The sequence below is a fragment of the Callionymus lyra genome, chromosome 8 (genome assembly GCF_982586985.1).
Source record: "Callionymus lyra chromosome 8, fCalLyr1.hap1.1, whole genome shotgun sequence".
Taxonomy (NCBI): Eukaryota; Metazoa; Chordata; class Actinopteri; order Syngnathiformes; family Callionymidae; genus Callionymus; species Callionymus lyra.
This window is the reverse complement of record NC_141825.1, coordinates 5925939-5952521: the sequence shown is the minus strand read 5'-3', so window position 1 is coordinate 5952521 and position 26583 is coordinate 5925939. Positions and strand designations below refer to the sequence as shown.

The window sequence follows — 26583 nt, the reverse complement described above, 5'->3', positions numbered from 1 at the left end:
AAAAAACCTTGATCCAAATGTTTCGACGCCACGCGAGCGGATCGTGTCTCGTTCGGGAGACTTCGTGCGCAGTGATGCGACACCAACTTGTTGGATGAGTCACGGACACGATGACGCGCAAGGGACGCGCGGATATTTCGGGAGGTGCAGCGGCAGCAGGAGAAGGAGGGGTGAACGGAGGGGTGAACGGAGGGGTGAGGGGATGAATGGAGGGGTGAAGGAGTGAGAGGATGAATGAAGGGGGGGGATCAGTGTCACTCCATTGTCCTGCAGTGGCAAAGTGGGCGGATTGCAGTGTCTCTTCCTGCCCAATGGCAGACGCGACTCTCATGCGCGGAGAGACTTTCCTGCCATGCCAGACCCCTGAAAGCATCACCACTCCTGCTCGTGCAGCAGTCAGACATGACAGAGCCGCTGCAGCTCGGAGCGGCGTGAACGCACCTTTTTTTTTTTTTTTTAATCCTCCTCTCGGAAGGGACTTATATTCGTGGAATTACGGGAGTTTTTTTTTTTCTTTCATTCGTCTGGTTGGTGTCCGCTCATGTCATCATGATCATCTTCTCGTCGCGCAGTGTGTTGCTGTCAGTCTACTACCCGCAGATCTTCCTCATCCTCACCAGCGGGAGCTACCTGTGAGTCCGCGCGTCACCTTCACGCGCTTTTTTCTCTTTTTCTTTTGAACACTTTTTACGCGTCAAACTTCTGACGCTCGAAAAGTCTTGTTCTCCAGTGATCCACTTGTAAAGAAGCGGATCCAACTTTTATTAATTGAGTTTAAATTGGGGGTTTGAAAGTGAAGAGGGAGCCTGATCGCAACATCATATTTCTAATGGGGAAGAAGAAAAAAAAAAATCGCTCCACGGAACCATTTCGGCCACAGAGTGGCGGAGATGTTCCAGACTGGTTCTGAACCTGTCAGTGCCCAGTGAGGGATGAGTCCAGTCGTGACGTCACCGGCTCTAGGTTCCTGAACGACTGGAACATAGAAAGTATCTCTTAGACATGTTCCGATCGCAGAAATAGATGTGGTTTGAGGAGGTTTTTTTTCGAAGTTAATAAAGGAATAAAACAACTTTAGAGAGAGTTTGTACTTTTAAAAGATGTTTTTTTAAAGTGATGATGGTGAAATAATGGATGTTAAACACGTGACTTGAAGAGTGATCGAGTTTAAAATCACTTCCAGTAACTTCTGCCTAAAAGGATAAAATATGTAACCAACAATATAATATGGCCTTCATCATATATATATACTTATGTTACAAATCTTTTAACTGATCGAGAGTTTAAAGAAAATTCACAAACAAATATTTTTCATAAAAATGTTATGTTACTTGCCTGCTCAAGATCTAAGCTCCTGTCTTTGGTTCTATCATCTTCCAAGAAAACAGTGTCTCTGTAAAAGCCAGAAGACACAAGTGAAACATTATTACATTTATTATGGTTATCTTTTACAAATATTTATATCAGGTTGTATGAAAACTAAATAAAATATAATTTTAATTACTTTTTTTTACACTCAACTTACTTAATACAATTATTTGCAAGACTTGCTGTAATAAACTTAATAATAAACACATTTGTATTTGTTCAGTGTATAGTTCATTATTAAGAGAGTAATTGAATCATAATCTTATAATATTTTGTCAATATTACTGGGTGAAACTTCTACGTGTAGAAAATGCCCATATTATTAAAAATATTATTAAAGTGCTAATTTAAACTTCAAACTATATATTTTCAATAACAATTAAATAAACCTTTATTGTAAAATGATTTTATCTGAAAACACATAAAATCATATGAAACTAATATTTTTAAACGTTATAAAATTATGATTTGTTTTATATACAATTATAAATTATGTTTAATTATTTAACGGTGAATCTAAAAAGATCTCATGTCAGAGGAAGAAGATCTTACATTTTTTTCTCTTCGATATTGAAAAGTTAAATGATATTCAGGGATAATATTGATTATTATTATTGATCAACATCTACTCGTCAATATTCAATAGTTTTTTTTTCGTCACCTCTTGCTTTCTCTCAAGTCATTTACCATCCTCCTGTTCTTGTCCTCTTTCATCCTCACTCGTTTCTCTTCTTCACCTCCGTCATCATCCGACACTGTTCAACCAAACATCTTCCCTTGACTTTCTGATGATTTTACTTCAGAGATTGAAAATGTCATCACATCAACCTGACAAAACTTAGGAAATACAAAACAAAACTTTTTTTTATATAAAATGCAAAAAAACTACCCAAATATTTACACAAAATTAAGTAAAGAGTCAAGTTTTCTGAAAAAAATAAAATGGGAATATTGTTGACTAAATTGTGCGAAATATTCATGGCTAAAATAAATTCACGTTTTCCACGTGTTTAACGTCACAATCCTACGACGTTCCGTAAAACAAGACATCGAGGTTTAAGAGTCGAGTCTCATCTGAAACATTTAAGAACCTTCTGGAAAGATCCAGTCGGAGGAGAAACCATCCTCCCGCGTCATGAACGTGTAAGGAACTTCTTTTGAGTCTCATGAAAGTTGAGCGACACCAGCGGTTTTCCCAGCATGCCCTGAGTCTGCCTGGGGCCTCCTCCCAGTTCAACACCCCATTAGGAAGTTGACAAGATTCACCTCAACTGCCTCCCCTTAATATTGAGGTTCCACTCAGAAAAAGCGTCCAGACACCTGCAAGAAAAACTCAATGGTCGATGGAGTCTTTTGGCTCAGCTCTTTTTCCACCAGAATCATTATAAAAGAGGACGATGTGCTGACATTCTCTATGAAAAAAAAGAAAATATTGCTGTTTTATTTCTCAAGAGAGCCGAAGTGTTCCAGTATTTTACACTAAAACATTAAACATTTGACATTAAAATACATTTATAAAAGTAAAACATGTAATATAGTATATTAATACTTTTAAATATAAATGTATCCACTTTTTTCTGTTAGAATGCAATGTCAGTTAAAAAAAAAATATATTATTGATAAATCAAGACTATTCTATCTGTTATTCAAGTTCATATTTAGCTTTCCCAGCTACTCAGGGGACAAGTCAAAGGACACCCTGGTCAGGGTTACGCCAAACACTGACTAAAACAATTCAAAGTCATAATTTAACCTCTGTACGTTTATGTGGGAGGAAACCCGAGTGCCTAGAGCAGGCCAACACAAGCCAGGGCGACTGACTGTCAGAAGACTGGCATTGGTCAGTGGCAGATGACGAAGGATCCGTCGCGTCACGGCTGGAAGCCCAGAGACCCGTCAGTTAGCTTCAGAGTCCGTGATGGAGTAGGTGGCTCGGAGCGTCGGCGGTGACGTCAACGACGGAGTCTCTCCTCCCTGTCACGGCGGCTCGCTGCCGCCAGCCGCCAGTCGCGCCTCCACACAAGCGGCCATTGTCAACTTGACACTGATCCGTTGCCCAAAAATATGTTCTTCTTCAGATTACATCACGTCAAGTGGCGGCTTCAAACCAGATTCATGTGTGGATTATGTTCCTCTTGCTGAAGCTTCGTGACGGAGTTGTCGCTGCAGATCTTGAGAAAGCGTTGAGGAGAGAAAAACTCAAGTGTATCAGTGCGGCTGTGCTGAAGCTAAGCTAATGCTAGTATATGCTAATGCTAATCTTCTTCTTCTTCTGGATTTTGGTGTTTAATCTTAAATGAATTTGGAAAGTTGAACTTAAAATATTTGTGATTAATCTATATCCACAACTCATGAGGCGTTCAGGTCCAATGGGATCTTTAAATATTTAAATTAATACTATCTTCTTCACTTTCACTCAATAAAAAACAAAAAGAATACTCTTATTTTGGCACATTTCCCTACTTTAATATTAAGTTGCATCAAATTCCCAAAGAAGAATGCAACGAAAAAATAAAAACACAATAATTAAATTTCAAATGTTAATGTTGTTCCATCACTTCAGGTGTGACCCAGGGCTCCTTCCTCGGGCCCCGCCTGCTGTCCCAAGACAAATAAAAGTATATAAATAGCTGAAGGAATATCGTAATACATAGGTGCATAATGAGCTGCTTGGTGGATGGCTGCGCTCTAAATGTGTTCTTCTAGTGTTTCAGCTACATGCTAAGCTAACAGTTTCAGATGTGTTGCGCTTTAACGATAGTTTACTTCAACGGATTCAATTGTTTCAGTCATTTTCTATAGCAAAATTGATTTTACGTTGAATTTTTAGAAGCAAAAATTCACTTTTTTACATCAAGAACACTTGGTTACACTCGTCATAGGACAGGTTGAAAAACAAAAACAATATATATCTTGAAATACCACTTTAACAAAAGATCTATGACGTCAATGTGATCAAATCTGGAGAGAAAGTGAATAGATTCTACATTAAAAACACCCTGATGTCTGTGGCACCAGGATCACAGCTGTGCATGGAAACGTTTTCAGTTCGTGGACGACGTTATATTTCTCTTCCATTTTCTCTCTATTGTAGTTTGTTTGTTTTCTTTTACATGTTGAACGATATTAAAAAAAAGTGTAAATTGATTTATTTTGCGCTTTTCAAAACAGGAAACACTAGAAAAAAAAGAAACAAACAAAAGTAGTTCATATAAAGTGGTAGTTTTGCCTTGTAGCTCAGCTCTGAATCATATCGATGGTCTTAAGTGTGTAATGATGTGTAAAAATCAATGTATTTAGTTGATATATTTATTTTATGAAATTTTGAAACAAATACACATATAATTAACATTATTTAACACTTTTATGTTTATTAAGTAATAATAATACTTTTAATGCTCAACTTCCGTCTCTATATCAGCTTCTTCAAGATGCAATAAAACCCCAAAATAAAAACGAAAACGTTAATAATTTAATAAGTTTATTACTTCAAAATTTGAATTGAAGAATCACTTGATGTTGTATATTAGTGTGGACAACCGTGTTGTGTTCAAAGACATCTTGCGAGTGAGGAAAACATTAATTTATATGGATTTATTTTGAGTTGTCCGTCTATTTTTCCCCTTCATTTTAAATAAAATTGTTTTAAAACAGTAAACAGTTAGTAGAAGAGAAGAAAAGTAGTTTGTAAAAAATGGCAGCTTTGCCTTCTAGCTCAGCTCTAATGGTGTCGAGTCAAGTCAGAGCCTAGATTCTAAATGTTAAAGTTTATCTCGCCTTTAAACCGTCACTGATATGTTCGTCCGCGTCTTTTCTCGCTCGAACTGAAACTTCAAGTTGACTTTAACAAGAGTCAGAAACTCTTTCGCTTCGACTCGAATCGTCTCCTCATCCGTTCGCCGCCAGCGGCCGCGAGCGTGAATTTGTCCAGTTGCACTTTGCTTGTCTTAATGAGCCTGCGCCGGCAGTTTGTATGGACGAGATGTCAGCGTTGCCACGGGCGACCGCGTACGCAGCCGGAGGTCACGGCGGGTCACGGGAGTTCAAGCTTGTTTAACCGCAGCGAGGATCTAAAACCGGCAGAGTGGCCCATGTTTGCTTCTGCACCAGTGACTCCCAGCAAGGGATGTGAAGGTCGGAGCTTTGGGAAGTCATAACACTTGTTATAGCAGCACTTTGTCTATTGACTCAAGTCCCACGCAAATCATCAGAAACAGTCAAGTCCTCTCACGAGTCAGAGGTGAAGCATGTGGAACACTCTTTCAAAGTTCAGCCTTCTTTTCATCCCTTTCTTTCGAGAAGGAAGTCAAAATAGAACCTTTTCTTTTTCTTCATAAAAAAGCAAACAAATAACTTCAAACCAAAAGTATTTGGCGTTTTAATAAACAAAAAGAGTTGTCGACAAATTAATTAAATTTAGAATTTATCTTCTGCTGAATGGCTCGATTCAGTTTTACAATAACTGATCTAAACAAGTTCAGGTTCAAAGGGGAAATAATCCTGGAACATAAAAAAAACAAAAAATAATATATAAGGTAAGGTAAGGTAAGGTAAGGTAAAACTTTATTGATCCCTCAGGAGGTCTCCTTTGGGAAATTGTTTTTTTTCCAATAGCCAATACATAACAGCAATTTAAAAAATCAAAAATAAATCAAAATAAAATATAGAATATATATATATATATATATAGAAATATAGAAAAAATTAAAAAGATTTAACAATTATATATAAGATATGGTAAAATAAATATTTAAAAAATAGAAAAATATATATTGATGATCAAAAGAATTGATGAGGATTGATAGAACATTTTTCCTAATAAATGCATGTAAACATTTAAAAATGATTAAAATTCTAATGTAAATTACTGATACAAATGTAATTGTTCTGTAAAAAAAAGAAGACATTTCTCAGTTTTAGTCACATGTAATTTATGTGGATGGACGGATGGATGGATGGATGGATGGATGGATGGATGGATGGATGGATGGATGGATGGATGGATGGATGGATGGATGGATGGATGGATGGATGGATGGATGGATGGATGGATGGATGGATGGATGGATGGATGGACGGACGGACGGACGGACGGACGGACGGATGGATGGATGGATTGATGGAGGGATTAACTATTTTTGGCTTTATTCGTTTGTTTTTAATCAACTTTCCAAACACTTATTGAACTTTCCATTATTCTGATTAATAGTAGTTTTCTTCCACTTTCTTCTGGCTCCCTCTCAGTGAACTCATTCATGGAGTTCATTAAGTTTTTTCCAACAGTAAACATATATAATTTGAAAAATATATTTTTTTACCTCCAGAATATGTTGGTCTTTGTTTAAATGAAGTTTAAATTAAGACGTTTTTGTACTGAGAAGCTTCTAAACTGACACGTGCAGGTGAATCTGGTCTGGGTTCAGGTTTTGACACTTTATCTTCATTTGAAAAGTTCATGTCTGATGAGGAAGTGTCTGACCATCTGACCTCTGGTCTTCTTCCCTCTCAGGGCCTTGTCTTCAGTGGTGGCTCTGGGCGCCAACATCATCTGCAACAAGATTCCCGGGCTGGCACCTCGCCAGCGGGCCATCTGCCAGAGCCGCCCGGACGCCATCATCGTCGTGGGCGAGGGCGCCCAGATGGGCATCAATGAGTGTCAGTATCAGTTCCGATACGGACGCTGGAACTGCTCGGCGCTGGGCGAGAGGACGGTGTTCGGTCAGGAGCTGCGAGTAGGTCAGTCTGGATTTTATCACGGAACGAGCTGGCTTATTAGCAAAAATTGTCTTTTTAACAGAGTGCACTTCTGGTCGCGTCCTCGGATCATCAAAAATTGAATCCAAAGAGTGAATTTAAGACGGTTACAATCTAAAAAAAACAGTTTCTTTGCTTGATACGCTCAGTTGTTCCTGAAGTGACAACTGGTGCCGTTGCTGGAAAGAATTCCTGTCGTACCGAAGGAACACACATCTGTTAGGAATCAAACCCCGAATGACCGAATCCACATTCTCGCAGTAAAACACCAAACTGACAAATATTTACATTTACGACTCCATTGTCTGGAGAAGTTCTGCCGTCCACAAACAAATCGCTCTCATGGTTTTTTTGCCGTCGAAACAAAAAAGAAGGAGAAAAGGCTAATTGACGTCACGTTGCTGCGTCCGCTTCTGTTAACAATCATCTTGAGGAGACGCTCGATGAGCTCCAGCTCCGCGGCTTTGTTGTGAACTTTTCTTTTCTGACCGAGCTCTTGTTGTTTTTGTAAACACTTTAAATGCATTTGGCTTCTTTCATATTAAGAACGAGACGCTTGGGAACTTTGTGGTTTCCTTCAGATCTTCTCCAGAAGAGGTACGGATGCAGATGGTTCCCTGACTCCACTGGGACATCATGTGTTGAAAAATAACTGTAGTGTTTGTATTATATTTGTTTTATTTATGTATATTTGACCAAGTCTGGTTTAGACGCTGCTGCTAAATTGACCATTTGATTGTGTTTGTTCGTGTAAAACTAACAAAACTGATCATGTGTACGTGTGTGACGTGTTTTTATCGGTCATTTGGTCACAGTACCGACAACTCATAAATACTAGAAACCCAGAGTCAGTAGAGCTTGGTACTAATGCTAGTACTGATGTTTATCGATACTTACTTACCGATACCAATTACTCATACTTTTATACCAATTTTATAAAATCAGTTCGAAACAAAAAGTAAGTGACGTTACACATAGTACAAATCTTGAGTTACTGTACATTTTTCAGATTTGGTACATTTATACTCCAAGATGTTTTTCTTTCTGAGGTGTTTATAACAAATACTTTCCATGTGACAATTGAATCTGATGTTCACTGTCTTTGTCACTTTTTAGATTTCTGCACATTATCAAGTTTTGATCCCGCGTTGGTACCAAAAGGTTGCGAAAAATAAAGTAGGTTTCGACACAAAAGAACCTAATTTCGATGCCCAGTCCTCGACGCCACGGATGGTCTTGATGTTGAGAGTTACCTCCACGCAGAAATAGAAAGATCTTCCTTAGGATATGGATTTCAGCTTCAAAAACCACAAGTAAACCTGCTTTGATCTCGACACAATACCACAGATCGATAATGGTGCAGAGCGCAGGGGAATGGTTGGCCTTTTGGCCGATGTAAGTACCATTTTGATCAGCCCTGTTAATTTGGTCCGGCGACTTCCTATGCCGCAAAATTAAGTGAAACTTTGTACCAAAATTTAACAAGTATATTAGCAAAAAGACACATGTGACTTTCACACCAAGGGAATGAGTCCGGGCTACGAGTTACGGCGACGCTGATTGGCTGAACCGTGTCCAATTAAACTCACAAGTCATCAATACATTTTGACAGTTTTCGTTTCTATAATTAGAAGATATATTTATTTGGTAACGCCTCTTAGTCACTGGATCGTTTACATTGCATTGTACGGCGTCGTCACATGAAGCCCGGACACATTCAGTGGTGACGAGAAGTGACAGACCGATTCACCAAGATGGACTAGCATACATGTTTCATATGTCGTATTAAATGTCCTTCAATCGCGCAGTTAGATTTCTTGTAACAAAGTTTGTAAAGAGAAGTTTGTGGCGTGTGATGTCATCACGTAGGAAAAAGCACAGGGCGGACATAAAAACGAACTTACGCCGACCAACGGTCCCTATCTTTTAGCAACACGTCCACTCTGAGTCTGAATTCAAGAAACTCTTCCAATGGTCCTAATTTCTTAAAGACCGTTCCTGATTCATGACTTCCTTGAACACGGAAAGACAAGTCCTCCGCAGACGCCACAATGAGAGTAACAATATTTCGGGAAAAAGCCTCACCAGCTGGAGTCGCCGCTCTCGTAGGTGGAAAGGTCAACGGTTGGGACATGGCTGCAATGTTCCAAAAAAGGTCATCACGGTAGACCACAGACGCGGTCAGACACTGTGGAAAAGTGGCCACTTAGCGTTTTCTTTCAACACATGGCCTCCCTCCTGACATCCCGGGCTCAGACAGTTTCCAGCGTTTCTGCGCTCATGATTGAACCATGTCTGTGTGCATTATGGAATTCTGTAAGCATGGCATATGAAATCATGGAACGCACCTCCTCGACAAAATGTTCCAATCTGCAAATATTCCCACATCATCACAATCAGGCCGAAGGGGAAAAGCTCACATTTAGACTCAAATCCCCTTTTTGAATCCGAGCCTCCAGTTTCTGACGGGAATATCAGCCGACCACAAGTGTGGCGCGTTTTCTCTCGAAGGCGCTCGTTAAAGAGTGAGATTCCTAAAAAGACGAGTAGTTCGCTCGGTCGGCGATGAAGTCGTCGCCACCTTTTATTTATGCCGAGCCGTCGGCGTGAGAAGCACGGAACTAAGATCACGGTGAACTTTGACACATTTTCCTTTGACACATTACACGAAACTGACTTTTTAAATCCACGGGAAAATAAGGGTCTTTAAAAATCAAATACTACTAGTATGTGACACGTAAAACTAAATGATATGCTCGGTAGCTTAGCATACGGCTAACGGCGCTAGCTGCTTTGACAAAAAACATCCCTAAAAACTCTCTTTTTTATGTATACATATGTAGATTGACTTGTGATATGTATCGTATCAACTGATCCTTGACAATACACAGCCGTAGGTTTTGGGTTTTAATTGTATAGTTGTATTATAGGACACAATTTTACCGTAGAATATAAGGAAAATTTGATTAAAAATCTGTAAGAAAAATGAAGATTTTCTGTACAATACTAAACCAAATGCTACTAGAATGTGACAGTAAAACTAAATGATATGCTCGATAGCTTAGTATACGGTTAAAGTTGTTTGCTGCTTTGACATTAAAATCCCTAAAAACTCTCCTTTTTATGTATACATATGTATATTTGCATAAAAATAATCTATTATCTGTGACTCTCCGATGGATAACAGTGTAATTATATCAGTTCTTACACAGTATTTTGAAACATCTTTAATTGTGTCATCTTGTCTGTTATTAGTCACTAAAGACGAGTTTATTAACATATTAAGGACATTATATCAGGGATTAAACGGGAAGATAAGAGTTGAAAATGTGTCTTGTACATGTAATAAGCGATTAATAAATGAATACAAATCAAAAGAGGAAAGCTAGTGACGAAGCAGAATCTGGTAACTTTTGGTTGATTATGAAAATATTTTTGAATAAAAGATGATCTCTGCAGTTGTTCGTAGTTACTGGTGGTTTATTTAATTCATTAAAAAATAATTATATATCATGTAACTTTTGTTTATTATAGAAGAATATAGATTTTTTTTTATTCTTCTTTAGCTTTTTAAGTATTTTTTAATTTGTATCAAATTGCCAAATATTTATTCACAGATATTCATGTAAACACCTTTAAAAACATAATAAATATCTTTATATTTTCCTGTTGGCACTCTGGTTTCCTCCCACTATTAGAAGAGATTCATTGATGACAATAGATTGTGTGCTGTAATTCACTGGTGGCCTTTCCAGGGTGTCCCTCATCTCTTGCCATATGTGGCTGGGATAGACTCCGGACAACAGCATGAAAAGAAGTGTAGCTAAAGGAATGAAGTTCATCCCGTGTCAAGGTCGTCTTGCCAGATTGTGTTGTTCAGATCCTACAACTCGGGTGTGTTATGTTGCGGTGTAAGAGTTGTGTGCACGTTAGAAAGCAGGGTTGTGTACATTCTGGGGTGTTTTAATGTCAGCATGAGTCAGTTTGTGTTGAGTGACGTTTCCTGCTGTTGTGAGTGTGAGATGAAATGTTGCTGTGGTGTGTGTCCGTCACTCACTCTGTGTGTTTCTGTTGTGAGGCCGTGATCATAGAACAGACCCTCGTCTGTGTTTATGTGGTTCTTTTGAAGTCGGAGAGAGAAACGATCACATCATTGCCACGAACGACGACGTAGATCAATGACATCCTAGTACTTTTTTTATCCTCTTAGTCAACTTGTTTCCTTCTTTTTCTTCCCATCTTATGAGTTTATACAATTATATCAGTTATAAATCGTTTCCATTAGTTACACGTGAAATATCTTTTTGAAGACCTTTTTTTCTCCTCTTTTCTTTTATTTAGAGATTATTTTGTGTATTGTTGTATATTTTGTTAGTGCTTTTAAATCATGTTTTTCCAAACATTTATTTTAATTAAAATGAAATTAAACACTATTTATTTTATGGCATAATAATGCTTTCGTTTTTAAATGCATTTTATTTTAAATTGTTATATGTATGAAGTATGGAATTTTCTTCCCTTTGGAATTGTAAAAAAATAAATTAAAAAAAGAATTATGTACAATTAAATTAAGCCCGAAGCGTATTTTAATATGTTTTTTTTTATTTTTTATTTAAATATATATATATATATATGTATTTAAACGTCTTAATTAGTCCCTTCCTTTTTTGGCTTGATTGTCCAATATATCATACTCGTATGGGAATTGTATTACCACTGCTGATCTAGTGTCTTGTCAAAATAAATATATATACATATTTTAAACAAGTTAAAATGAATTTTCTGACCTTATTCTTTTTTATTCTGACTAATATTTTCACTTCAATATTGAGTCTTTCTTATTAATTTATTGTGTTTTCGATGACACTGATCAACAATTGTCTAATCCAGCCTCCTCAGATCTGTAGCATCTTCCTTCTTGTATGCTCGTCGTCAAAACTGTTGCATTGAAGATCTCTGTATCCACGGAGCCTCACAGAAAAGTCGCTGAACCCGCTGTTGTGAATCATTTGTCTGCCAGAGAAGTCCTTAAACCGCTCACCAGAGCTGTCTGGCTGTGCTGCAATGAAAACTGGATAAAGACGCACTAAGAGAGGCCCCTTAGGCCAGATTAGGTCTGAGATACTCGTAATTATGTGGTGGTGAAAGAAGAGAAGCTTCAAAATGCTGTTTCGGCGGCTCAGAGCTCGTCATGTTTACGATCAAAACCCGTGCATCGATCAGCCAAAATGGCTGCCAAGGACCTCGGGGGGGTGCGGGGGGGGGAGATGATCCGCTGGTGAGGAGGCGACTCCAGCCTCAGTACCTGTCAGAGCTGCTCGTCTTGCCGCTGATGTCATGCCCAGATTTGTGAAACTGTGCAGTAAATCTGAGGACTTACACCGAAACCACGAGAATCCCAGAAGTACCCGGCGAGTAAATCTGATTATTTTCTTACAACTTTGAAGTCTGCTGGTCGAGCCGGCAGGTCGGCATTAGAGGAATCCTCAAACTCCACTCCGCCTGCGTCTCCTCGGCGAACACGGAAAGCGGATCCGCTGGCGAACCCACGGCGAGCTTGAGGGTTGATGGAGCGATGGAAAAATAAATACATCCCTCGTCTTGTTACAGCGCCGTGCCCGGACCGTCGCGCTGGCTCTACTCCGTGTCTGACAAATTGGAGAACAACACCATAAACTTCTGCTGCCATTCGAAACTGGCAATTTAGGAGTTTCCTCCGCGAGAGTCGATACAGCGAACGGCGAGTCGTGCCACGCTTTGTGTTGGCACGAGCGGCCACCGCTGTGGAATCACTTACCCGCGCGCTAACAGCGACGTGTGTCACGGAGTGGATTTCTGCAGTCGATTAAGAACTGGTGATGAAAGTGGAGAGAGATCCATCAGCGAGGGTGAAGAGTACGAGTTGAAAACTCTGAACCGTCGGTCTGAAGTGTCAGTTTCTCCTGATGTCTAGAAAGATACTTGTTTTTTTTTAAACTCTCATTAATACATTGTTACTTCTCTGATTGTGTTCTTAGGGTTAGTTTAGTCAAATCTTTACTGAGATCGACTCATCTTACTGGAATTTATGACGCAAACGACTACTTTAAATTTGAAGGACGACATACCACGATAATATTTATAATAACATTTTTTAATTTTATTTAAATCGTCATAATAAAGTTATCTCAATACACTTGACAGTTTAACTAAGACTAAATTAGAGAAAAGGAAAAACCCAGCAACTCAAAAATGAGTGAATCAGAATGTGGCAGTGGTGAAGAGAAAAACTTTCTTTTTAGAAGGCAGAAATCTTGAACAGAACCGGACTCCGTGGTGACGGCCTCCTGCTGCGACCGGATGGACAGAGAAATGAGTGTTGGAGGATTGAGAAGTGAGAGAAAAGATGAGAGTAAAGAGTAAGGCAGTAGAGTCCATGGAGGTGCTGGAGAGAAATATTTTTCTTCACAATACTTTAGTGATACTCGACAGCACTGTATCAGTTTACCATAGTTCTTTCATGGTTTATGGATCAATAAAGTGTGTTTAAGATATAATCATTCAGATTTTTATTAACAATTGACATGCAAATATATATGTTTCATTTTTGTGTCTCAATTAAACTTCCGGTAGCTAAGTGGCAGTGTTTCGTCCTCCGCAGCTAAAGGAAGATTGAAATCTAATGAGATCCTGGCGATGACTGAGGACGAGAGGATACAGTGACTACAGCAGCTTTTAAAGCTGATGTTTGGACATATTTTGGTTTGAAAACATATGAAAGCAGTTACGAATTTGTCAAGAGTCATGTGGTCTGTAAATTCTGCAACACCAGAGTCAAGTACTCGACAATACTACACATATGTCCTTGTTACTACAGTATCACTATATATCGTATCGTTGTCCCTGTCTCGTGATATGTATCGTATCAACTGACCAACTTCACAGCCCTAGTTTTTTGGTTATAATTGTATCAAAGGACTCGATTTTACAATAGAATAAAAGGAAAATTTGTTACATGAGTTACATGTAGGATTTTCTGTACACTAAGAAATTGTCAATTTATTTCGACAAATCACCAAAATACATTTATATTTTGAATGGGATCGCAGCACGTTTTTCATTTGCTACCTAACATTACATACATTAAGAGTTTTGATCCTTTAAAATACATGTTTACACCTCAGAGAGCTTGTGATTATCTGTATCTTCTGTGCTAGTAAAACAACACTCATTAAATATGGAAGGTTAAGCCAAGTGAGCAAAAAGCCATTAAGTAAAATCTAAAGTAACCCGAGCTAGCATTTCAGAGATATAAAGTAAGTTAGTAAATTTTATTTGTAAAGTTCAATTTGTGGAACAAAAGAAACTTTCAAGGACAATATGGCTTTCAGGAATTGTTGTTGCTTCACTAACATTGAAATAAAACCTGAGCTACAGTAAAGTCGAACCTTCAACTCATCAGTGTCACATTATTGGTTTGACTTAAGCAGTTCACTGAAATGTCAACAGACTCGTGTGGTACGTTAACAACCTGAAAAACAGACTTTACTAGAAGGAGGCAGCAGAAGGAACGCCAAGATCTCCGACCGTGAATGTTTTTGTCATGGTTGTAAAATCTGTTATTGGAATAGAACACTGGAGAGTTTAATGTCGGGCTCTTGACTTTACAGAGTTTTTAAGGGTCACAGATTGTTTACAACTGCTGATCTTGTGCCGGGACTCGTCCTCCAGGCGGAGAGACGAGACTCTGGGTCTCACATCAGATTTTTGGAAGTTGTTGGAAGTCTGAGGAAGTTATGAAAAGGATCGAAGCTACGAGTGCTAAAGATCGTCTTCTTGTTCTTTGATACAACTGAAGAAAAAAAGTGCTGCGAAAAATTGAGAAAATGTGCTGTTACTTAAACTGAACTTCATGTTCTCTGATCAGTGACTCCAACATAACAAACTAAGAAACCAAACCCACAAGTTCTCGATGCTGAAATAAATAACTGACAACATATTTCTAATAGCTTAACTTTATTCTTTCAGAATATCAATCATAGAGAACTACAGAAATATCTAGTGTTGTTAAGCCATTAAATACACAAAAGATGCACTGGATCTGGTGAGAGATGACTGTATACACATTGAAATTACTGTTAGCAATCCCAAGCGTAATCACCCACTTACCCAATACTTAAGATATTTTTTAGCACATAAGAACTCAAGATAAACTTCCTTTATGGTTCTAAGGTTAAGGTTTTTAGAAGAAAGTACCACTATGTCCTGTTGAATGTAAGTCGAACGGATTCAAACTAGAAACACAATGTTATAAATGTATGTTTTGAAATGAAAATAGGTTATTATTCCTATACGACGACTTGGGCACTTGCGTTGTGTAGATATTTTTAAAGTTAATTAGTTAAATTATCATTTTTCCGTATCAACTTTAGGTCGCTTTACGTGGCCGTGTTGCATTTTGAGCACTGGACTTCCTTGACTTAACAGGTACCAGACCGAAAGCTTGACATAAGAAATCATCAAACTTAATGGAAGAAAAACCTTTTTTATTATTCTATCAATTCATCCCTGTATTAGTTCAAAAGATGTGACTTCCATTTGACCAGAAACTTCCTCTATCTCTTCTGGGAGATACCAAGGGTCCTAGGTTTGTCCCCGGATGTCCTCCTAACTTTTAGGGTTTTCCGATGACTACTCAGAGAGATTAGTCTTTTGGCTCAGCTCTTTCTTCACCACCACAGAAAGTCAGCCCATCTCGCTTCCCTCGCTTGTGAACAAGACCATATAATCCAAGAGGTTCAAAAGCGAGTCAAGTGGACTGTGTAGAGTTTCTAGGACGACGTCCGTCTTCATCCGGGGAAGCTTCTTCAAATCCGAAGCTGCTCGGATGAGGAGCGAAGCGTCGTCCTAGAAACTCTACAAGACCATAAGATACTTGAGCACTGTCTTAAAAGTTAGAGATTAGTAGCACAGGTTATATTTTTCATTTTATATACAAAAGATAACCATGGGGGGGCAACAAACGGTTTCAAGAAACTCCTAGGAGGACATTCAAGTTCATGATACCCCAAATAGATTGTTGTTGTAGGTTTACTGTAAATGACGAACTGTTCAAAAAACAGGCATTATAGATGGTCTGTAGCTCCACAGGCAATAAAGACAGAGATACATGGATATGAAGCTGGAAGTCTGTAGGCGGACTCGGGCGGGAACGTGTCAGTACTTTCCCATCATCACTGATAGCATGGACTCCCTGGCGCTTCCCACGTCTTCTGCTTTCACTCAAACTCCTCTCAGGAGCTGCGTGCGGTTCAGGCGGCGACCGATCCACCTGCCAGGACCGCGGCGGCCGCATCAGCGTCTCGTCCGATGAAGGATGTCGAAGTCAGCAGGTTCATTGGAAACCACTTGTGTGGAAAGAAGTTCTGGAGGCTGTGGATCGGAGGGAACGGATGGCTGCGTCCCAGCGAGGGTTAAAGGTGTCGTACTGGGAAACGTTTGTCTTGGCATCCGGGAGGTATTAGACTGGAGTCGTACTTATGAAGCGGACATCTTCGCGCTGAAGAGGACGACTCGCTAACACAGAGTCAAGAATGAAAGAACGTAAAAACACAGTGCAAGAAAGTTTCGTGCACAAACACACAACTCCTCCTCATGAAACCATTCATACACACACAAGACTTACAGTTCTTAAATCAACCTCCTGGGAGAAAACTTCACATAGATGATAGGTTTGCTGATGATATACTGATGTTCAACTAAGATTTTCGGAAGGACATAAAGCTGCTTACCGGGAGTATTCTCTTACCTTCGCTCATGAAAATTTGTCCGGCACTTGCGTTGTGTAGATATTAGCTGCTCGATAGACTACGGTTTTATTGTATTTTTGTTAAAACATTCTTTATTTATGGGTGAGTGGTCCGTGTTTGCTGTGGCCTTAAAGTGATAGTTCAGCCGAAATTCAAACTAATTTTCTGGTCACCCTCATATCGACTAAGAGTTGGGATTATTTTCAGAGCAATCTGTTCTTTTTAGAGCTATAGACAAATATGTTTGTTCATTTTAATTTAGCGACTGGAGCTCAGTTGTCTTCGTCTTCATCTTTGTCCAAAAAGACACAACATCCAAATACCTCCATAAGGCTTGTGTGTAACGCCCCTCTCCACATGAGTAATTTTTCCGAAACAATAAAACAAGTATATTTTTTGTTTTAAGCAGAAGATTGGCGAGGTATTTGGATGTTTTTAAGTTACTTTTTGGACGAGGATGAAGACTAGCTATTGACACACTAGTCGCTACATTAGCATCGACATACATGCTGTGTCTCAAATCGCTTTCACTCCTCTAAGTGCACCGCTTTACAGTTAACTGCAATAACATGCACTTACTTGCATAGTGCACCAATTTCGACAGTGTAGTACTGTCTCAAATCAAACTCTGCTGCTACACACTTTATTTCAACCAGCCGTTGGAACACTATCACCGACACTTGACGTCGGTTTTCGCCATTGGAAGTTATTAAGTAGTGTTTTATTTTGTTATTACTGTTGTTTTGTGGTAAAATGAGTGTTTTCTCAAGACATTTTCGTCGGTATCTCCTCTGAAGACGCGTCGTCAGTGACGTAGCTTCAGTTTAGTGTCCTCTACGTCACTAAGATGGCACCTGTTGAGTGTTGAAAGTGTCCATTGATCCACACTTAATTTTCTGGTCGTTTGAGTGCACCAATTGAGTGCTCATTGAACCCTACATTTTCGCACACTGCTCATCGGTACGCAGTAGTGCACTAAGAATATACTGTAAGTGCTAACTGTTTATGTCGATTGCCCATATCTAGAGAATTGAAGGGAGTTAATAGGAGGATCTGGAGAGTTGTGTATTTGAGAGGAAGCTGGAGGACGACCGAGTTGTTAGGTTCGTCATCCAGAGTCAAGGGTGGAAGGTCAAGACTAGAAGTGAGAACATCGGAGGTAAAGGTTGATAGTCGTTTGGACATGAGACAAGGAAGTGTTGGACCAAGAATGAGGAGGAACCTGCAGGTTCAAGAGTGACACAACAGCGCTAAACATCCTGGTCCGTTACACTATAAATTCAGAGAGAAGTGCACTTGTATTCCCGGCCTTTGAGACGCAGCCAGAGCGTCAGCGTTGATGGTAAGGAAAACTGACCAGACAGAAAGTCAGAGGCAATAAAAAGGCGAGCGAGGAAACACAAATCAGACATCGGTAAGCCGGACTGAGTTATAAAAGTGCGGCTCAATTAATAATCACAACTATAACAACAATTATTGAACCACATTTGATTGTTGTTGAAGGCTTTAAGTGACCATTCATTTGAGTTTCTCCGCAAGTTTCCTGCTGCTGCATCTCAAACTTCACATTCTCGGACAACAAAATACTCTCAGATTGTAAAGGAAGAGAAAAAAAAGGGGTGTTGGCGAAGCTCCTGCGTCTTCTCGGAATCAGTTGATGGTCATTTGTGGTGAAATCGTATCCTCGCCGAACGCCAGAACAACAGCGCAGTCCAAGCAAAAGCTAATAATGAACGGAATAAAAAATAATACACATACAAATGACCTTGTGGTTGCATTTATGTTCTGTTCCCTCATCTTGTCAAGTCGGAGGCAAGTTGAAATTTATAACTCGGTCAGCTGGACTGTCTCAGGCCAGGTTTTTGACATTGTGCAATCACACACGATTAGAATCAACAAAATCGGAACCAGGTGATTATTTCATTGTTGGACGTGCAGAACAAATCAGACGTTGAACTAATAGCTGTGATTGACTGCTCCCACGTCGGGCCTCTTCCACCAAATCGGACTTAATTTATTGTTACTTTCTATCAAGTACTGCACAAATATGACAGTAGTACAACACCTCAGTACTTCTGTAGAGGATCATCAAACACAAAACTACCAACTACTGGGACTTAAAAGCTGGTTTTGTGTCAAACTTGTGAACGAGCAACAACATTAAGATCCTTCAGAAATCAGTATTCAATCAAATACGTATATCTTGACATTTTTACCACCATTTTATGACTGTGGATATTTTTAAAAACATGCTCTGAGTGAGTTATTTTGTCCCTTTTTCCAGTTATATCTTTAATATCTGACAGGTTTTCAACATTACTGCGTTTTTTTTATGTTTAATAGGAGTTTAAAATGTATAAAATACGAACAAACACCTAAAACCTGAACTCTATCCATCTATCTTAAGTGGCATAGGTCAGTATCCAGGTGTAGCTGCTGTGGTAGGACTTGAAAACATTCCTGAACTGAAAATAAACTTAGATTGTGAAACAACAATGAACAACTAGTCATCGAACTCCAATCGAATAACCTTCACACTCACTTTCCAACTCCACAAACACTCACTCAGCACTAGTTTTACGACTCTCTTTTGTCTCACTCCCTCTCCATGAACTCATCGCTGCAGTTTTTGGTTTGTTTGGTAACTTTTTTAAGATGCGATGATGGTCCATTTTTCTGAGTAACTTTTGAAAGATGTGGAGGTGATTCTTACAACACAATATTCAATATTGAACTCACAATATTTTCACTAAATTAAAAATCAAAACTTAAAACTTTGAAGGAACCAACTTCCATTTATCTTCTCATTCCCAGCTCCCCGGGGTGTAGGGGAACTTCATCTAGTTGTCACTGTCGGAGGGTGCGCGACACCCAGGGCCGTCCCCGGGAGGAACAAAACAAACACAAAGTCCCTAAAAGGGCGACGGTGTGTGAAACGGGCGTGAGCGAATCTTCCCACTGCAGATATGAATGTTGTTGTTTCTGGGTTGTGGTCAAGGTCGTGTCTTGCTCTTCGTTTCCCACCTTCGCCCCATTTGCTGCCACCTCATGTCTGGGTACTTGGGTGGAGCCACGTCCAACAGTCTCTCAGCTGTCAATCAAGGAATATCCTTTTTTTTTTTAATGGATATGTAGGGTCACTAGTTCTGGGCGATGGAAGCTCAGTCGTCCAGGAGAGACTCAGAGTAGAATAAGACCAAAACCAGAAGAATCCAGTACAGGTGGTCCAGGGATGTGGTCAAGATCCTTCCTTAAGTGTTTGAGGCGACAGGGAGGGAGTCCTGGGTCAAACCCGAGACAAACTTGATAGACTACAACCTACAATATGTAGAAGGAAAACCAACACACCCCCTGGATTCCTTTTTTACCACAACTTCTGATCCACTCTCCTGATTGATAACGATTATTTTACAAGGGAGAAGAAGAAGATCTACGAGTTTTTCACGAGCGGTAGCCTCGGATAACGTGGCCCTCGGGGTGTGAAAACCATGAGCGGGTGTCGTCCCCCATCCTCACCCATCCTCACCCATCGTCCCCCATCGTCCCCCCGCGTTATCGCCGGGATCTGCGTCCGTCTGTGTCTGCCAGCGTCGCTAGACGCAGGAGGAAACAGGATGCGAGAGGATCAACTGTAATCTCACGGCTCGCTTTGTTCCGCACGATCCCAGGCCGGCCACTGTATTCTCTGAGCGACGCTGGACATTTACATGGTCAACAATCACAGCGCGGGGCAGGGAGGGGTGAGCGGGTTTGGCGGATGATTTCATGCTCCTGGGAAACAGTTACACACATTCCTAGAATATCGTTGCATCAATGTTGTAGCTTCTGGTACTGTCCTGGGATATTTTAATGATTTCTATTAAAATCTACTTTCACGATATACACATTTTAATGTTATATTTTATTTGTGGGATTTCTTTATTTTCTTTTTCTTGATATTCAGCCTCAGATAAATACATTAAAGTTAAAATCCTTTTTTTTTGTTCCTGAATATAATATAATATTTTAACCAAAAACCGCTGTGGCTTATCAAATATGAAATTATTAAACAGAATAACGTATAAATAAATAAATATATAAATAAAATAATTTAAAATCAACTCTATAATTTATTAATATAATAAAATACCAAATAATATCCAAACGTAAAAATTGAGATTTTAGGACAAAAAAGTTTATGACATATACAATTAAAAATATTAAAAATTTAATTCATCACCTTTAAACTGAAAATGAATTATTTTTCTGTATTGTTTACCTCTCTTTTCTTTTTTTTATTTTTACTTATTATTATAATGAATTGAAAGCCTAAACACAACTAACACAGTAAACTTAATGTAAATTTTCATGGATTATAATTATATATATATTTTTAGTGTAAATATAAACTGTATAATTATAGAATTGAATCAAATTATCATTTATCAATCATGTGTATATTTTTTATCCTGGTGCAAAAATACAAATGTTAATATCAAATAAAAAAAAAAGAGAAAAAGTTGTAAATGTGTATGCTAGAAGTGATGAATTAAACACAACTAACAATGTAAACGTATTATAAAATAAAGGTTGGATGTATGTTTGATCCAAAGCAGCGACGACCTTTTATACTTCATAACGTAAATCCTTCTCGTCCGTGCAGTCGAGCAGATTCTCAATGACTTTCTTGCTCCGCTTCCCTTTTTAGAAACATGGTCAGCTCGTAAAATCGGGGATTTTTAACGGCTGTTGAGAGGAAGTCGCCCGACTCGTAGCGCTCGCAGGTGCAGAAAGATTTAGTCGTAGACTTTTTTCTTCAGTGAAGACGGTTTATGAGTCTGTTTGAACGTCTTGAATGTCTCGTATACAACGTTTCTGTGTGTGAGTTACATGACAGCTTTGACAACTGAACTATATCTAGATAAAAAGCTGAATAATTCCATGAAGCTAGCACATAGGCGTTAGCTTATTTCAGGGCTTGTGATCTGCGAAAGCTTCCGTGGCGTGATCAAAATGTACAGATTTGGCCCCAAAAATAAGTCCAGTTTTCCGGTGGTCAGCAAATAATAAATAAGATGATTTATTGTTCTAAAGGAATGACATATACGTTGTCACTAGCATTAGCTTTGTTGCTAACTAATTTTAGCTCAACATTACTTACTAACATAACAAATCCAATAAAAACAAAGAAAAAGTGATGACAAATTCTACTAATATATAAACAGACGCTATCTTGTAGAATTGCTATTAAAATTCAAAGACAGAAGTATGTCAAGATATTAGTGTCTTTCCGGCACTGACTGTGGATGAGGAAGTCATTTGATCAAGCTAGCATATTTTAACTTAGGTGATCTGCACCTGGTTCATAGCGAAGTGAACAACTGAACCAAAGACGATCTTGAAACACTTTATTTAGTGAACATAAACGATCACGATAACACTGATGCGTTCACGTACAGATTTGCCTCCAAAAACCTTTAGAAAGCCCAATTTTCAGGTGGTAAGAGAATAATTATAAAAGTGATTTATAGGTTCACTAGCATCGTCACTAAGATTAGCTTTGTTGCTAACTGATGTAAGCACAACATCAATTGCTATCATTTTAGCAATAGAAAGAAGACAAAGAGAAAATGTGACGACAAATTCTTCTCTGATATACATATATTTTCCTGACCTGACGTGAATTTAGCAACAGAAGCTAACTTAGAGTTGTTGAATGAAGCTTAAAAAATGTTCCTGTAATATTTCTAAACTGTCTAATCTGTTTTTACTCGTCTCTGACCTAATGTGGCTCACATAAATACAGGAAAGCGCTAAAAAGTCTAAACGTTTTTTTTCTGAGCGACTTGTTTTTAATCTAAATTTACGTCTTGTAGCTGTTTCTAAAATCACACACTTCTCAAAGTGCACTTATCTGAAATGACTCGACAGCTTCTTCTTCTACTACTTTTTCACACTGATGGCAACCAGTTGTTGAAACCCTATCATTTACACTTGACAGTGCTTTTCACCTATTGAAACAAGTTATTAAGTTGTGTTTCATTGTGTTATTATTGTTGTTGTTGTGTTGTTTTGTTGTAAAATTAGTGTTTTCTCGAGACATTTATGTCGGTATCTGTTCCGAAGACGCGTTGTCAGTGACGTAGCTCCAGTTTAACGTCGTCTACTTCACTAAGATGGCGGTCGCTGAGGGTGGAAAGTACACTCAATTTTCTTGCCATTTGAGCGCACTTATTGAGCGCTTACTGCGCACTACATTTTAGTACACTGCTCATTGGGACACACTCAAAATATTAAGTGTAAGTGCAGCGATTTGGGACGAATCACATGTTTACGGCGCCACCTGTGGACGAGGAAGTGATGTCACTCCTGACTGATTCAACTTCCCTTTCCCCCGTCAAGTAAACACAGCCCTGATCTCGTGACTGGCAGGTGGATCTCGACCTGGATGTTTTTTTTTACCACAGTCTGCTCGGGAAAAAACAGTCGTTCTCTCGCTGCAGACACTTGCCACCAAACTCCATTAGACATCTGGTTTATTATTCCCCCCATTCTTTTCTCCGGGATGTTTCCAAGTTCATTGAGGTTTTTCTGGTCACTCCAGTTTTCCACTGGCAGCTCGCGAGGCGATCCCGGGGTGGTTCCTGCTGGCCGGCTGTCAGGACTCGGGGCTTTATGGGGGCTTTTTCTTCAGCGTGGTCTTCTTCTGCTGAGGGCAGCGGGAGAACACGGATGTTGAACGTCAACATGAGACAACCGAGCATTGTAGTTAAAATAGCCTTGTGGTTGTGGTTTGATTATTAAATGTATTATTTTTTACTGCCCTACATTCTCTTCGCCGTTACAATCGTATTACAGCTCTAAGTACTTGCAGTTGTGCCTGAGATCGTAGCTTTCGGGGATGCAGACGAGACGAGACGATAAAACAACAGACCACAGACAACAGAGCTGGGATGCTGTGGATGTTTGTCGAGGATGCAGAAACCTCATCATCACCTGACCGCAAGAGAGAGCACGACGCAATCGGGTGCAATAAGTTTGGACGGTTGAGTGGTCGGCTGAGAAGTTGAGGGTTCAATCCCAGCTAATGGTGATCAGGTACGCTGCGTCGCAGCCTACTCTCGTCAGCGTGGGAATGGAATAAAAAGGTTTGTAAGTTGCATATACTACAGTGAGTATATATAGTGCCTGCTAAAGAAGACAAAAACTCAAATAGACGAAGAAAAAAAACTTTAACTTCTTTAAGCATAACGAGCTAAACATGATAAAAAAAAACATTGCCATACGGAATAATTATTTGACATGTTAATAGATCATGATTTTTTGTGTTATCACAGGGTCAAGGTGACCCGAATGCCCGAAAACAAATGTGTTTGTGGTGTTCTCTGACCCAGAGACAACCCAAGAGAGACCACAAACACATTTGTTTTTGGCCTTCGGGTCACCTTGACCCAGAGAACACACAAGTGATACCACAAACACATTTGTTTTCGGGCTTTGTGTCACTCTGACCCAGAAACAACACAACGGATACAACAAACACATTTTTTTTCCGGGCTTTCGGGTCACCTTTACCCGGAGATAACACTAGGGTTAGGGAAATAAGCCTTCTAAATATAAACGAAAATATATTTTCTCCCCGTAACAAGAAAGATAAAGAATTGTAAAGAATCAAAACACATTGCGGAATTACGTTTTTAAACTTCAACACACACAGAAAGACAAAGTGTTACGGGGTGTTTCATTTCACCTCACTGCAGCTAGCACTGTTAGCCACTAGCTAAGCTATCAAATATAGCATTTAAGATGTACACATTATATTATTACGGGAATAAAAGTTTTATTTTTTCTCTCTAGCTATTATACGACAGGGTTGATATTGTTAAGTAAACAAGACCCCGTACCAGACATGATAAACAAGTGTGAAGAATTAAGATACAATGCATGAAACAATTCATGTTTATCATAAAAATAAATTTCATTTGTTGTTAGTCATTATAGGTTTGTTCTTTTGATCAGAGATTTACATTTATAACATATACAACATTACAAAGTGTTATGTTTGATGGATGGATGGATGGATGGATGGACAGATGGATGGATGGATGGATGGATGGATGGATGGATGGATGGATGGATGGATGGATGGATGGATGGATGGATGGATGGATGGATGGATGGATGGATGGATGGATGGATGGATGGATGGATGGATGGATGGATGGATGGATGGATGGATGGAAAGATAGTCTCAGAATAATAATAATAATAATAATAGTAATAATGTATAATAATAATAATGATACAAAGGGTTACATTAATGTGCCGCACTTTAATTTATAACTGAAAAAAATGGTAGTTATTTACTATCATGCGTCACAAAAGTATGGTTAAGAAAAACAAACTATTTTAGCATCAGATTAAAGACTATTGAATAAAAAGTACCTGCTACAGACCTTGGCTCCTGCAAGACCTCATCTCCTTTATTTTGATTAAAAAGACAGTGACGTTGTGATATACAGAAGAAGAACTATGCTATGGTGTGAAGTACATTGTTGAGGGGATTATATTATAATTAAAATACATTTAAGTGCATCAAGGACATCATTTCATTGATGAAAGTGATCTAGAAAGTTCTGATAAATATGTTTCTGGACTTCACAAACACGGATGGTTGGTAGAAAGTGTAGATTTCTCTTTAAAATGACTCTTTATTTCCTACTTTCAATCCCTTTAAAAACAATTTGACACATTTTCAGACTCTGGTGAACCGGGCCGGACACGCAGAATGACCTCTCCGTGTTTGTGCTACTATTACGGTTCCTCTCTCCCAGAGTTCACACGATCCTCCATGAATACTTCGAGGGCATAAATAAGAATGATTTGTACGCTTTTATTTCACCGCTGAGCCCACTTGGAGCCGCGAGCCAGCGGGCGTACAGAACCACCACTGTAGTTGTGTTACACTCTGGTGCCACTCGTGTGTTTGCCGCTCGTAGTAGCTCTGGAAAGAGTGAAGGAATCATTTCGGTCCCGGGTCCCGGGGAGACCGGATCACTTCATTAGAAGTGTTTTTGGCCCGCTCGCCGGAGGATCATTGCGGGCTGGATCACAACACTTAAACGGTTTGTGCAATTCATTACAGCGCCAGGTTCCAGACCCGACAGAGAGGGTGACAACTTGTGCGAGGCTCACCCTCGTCATCATGGTTTCCTCTGTAAGGAGCCGACCCGGGATCCTCCCCTCGCTGGAAACTACCTCCGTCCTGTTTTACACATCACTGCGATGCCGTTTCAGGATTGTTGTCGTCAGCAGGCGTTCATGTGTGAGAGGGCGGAGGATCACGTATTTTTACCGTGTGGCGGGTCAGCAGGCATGCAGTGTGTGTGTGTGTGTGTGTGTGTGTGAGGTGGGGGCAGTGGACTGTGACCACAGGCTGGTGGGACGGCTGCTAACCAGGGAAGCCAGCGGTGGTGAGTCAGTCCCCACCAGGCAAACCTGCGGCCGGGATGTTGGTTCTGCTGCAGCAGAGTCAGGAGAGGAAATGAAGCGTGGTGGGTTTTTTTTTTCTTTTTGGGTGAAAACGTCCGAGAGTTCAGTGAGTGACCCTGAGATGAAGTGAGAGGTGCGAGTCAGTGGAGAGGAAAGAAAATAGGAGCTTAAATATCCTCAGTGCTTCAGTTGACGATGCTAA

The 26583-nt window shown here is 39.5% G+C and overlaps 1 protein-coding gene across 2 annotated transcripts in view; it reads left to right on the top strand.

The window, feature by feature from the left end:
• Positions 1–26583, top strand: part of wnt7bb (wingless-type MMTV integration site family, member 7Bb) — a 42968-nt gene that overhangs the window by 6273 nt on the left and 10112 nt on the right. The window contains exons 1-2 of one of the 2 annotated variants that reach the window (XM_087796730.1): positions 200–632; positions 6878–7104. In XM_087796730.1, the coding sequence (XP_087652856.1) occupies positions 550–632; positions 6878–7104 (310 nt within the window). In that variant the 5' untranslated portion in view covers positions 200–549. Of the gene's footprint in view, positions 1–199; positions 633–6877; positions 7105–26583 lie in introns of those variants that run through there. The other variant, XM_087796731.1, reaches the window with a different exon arrangement.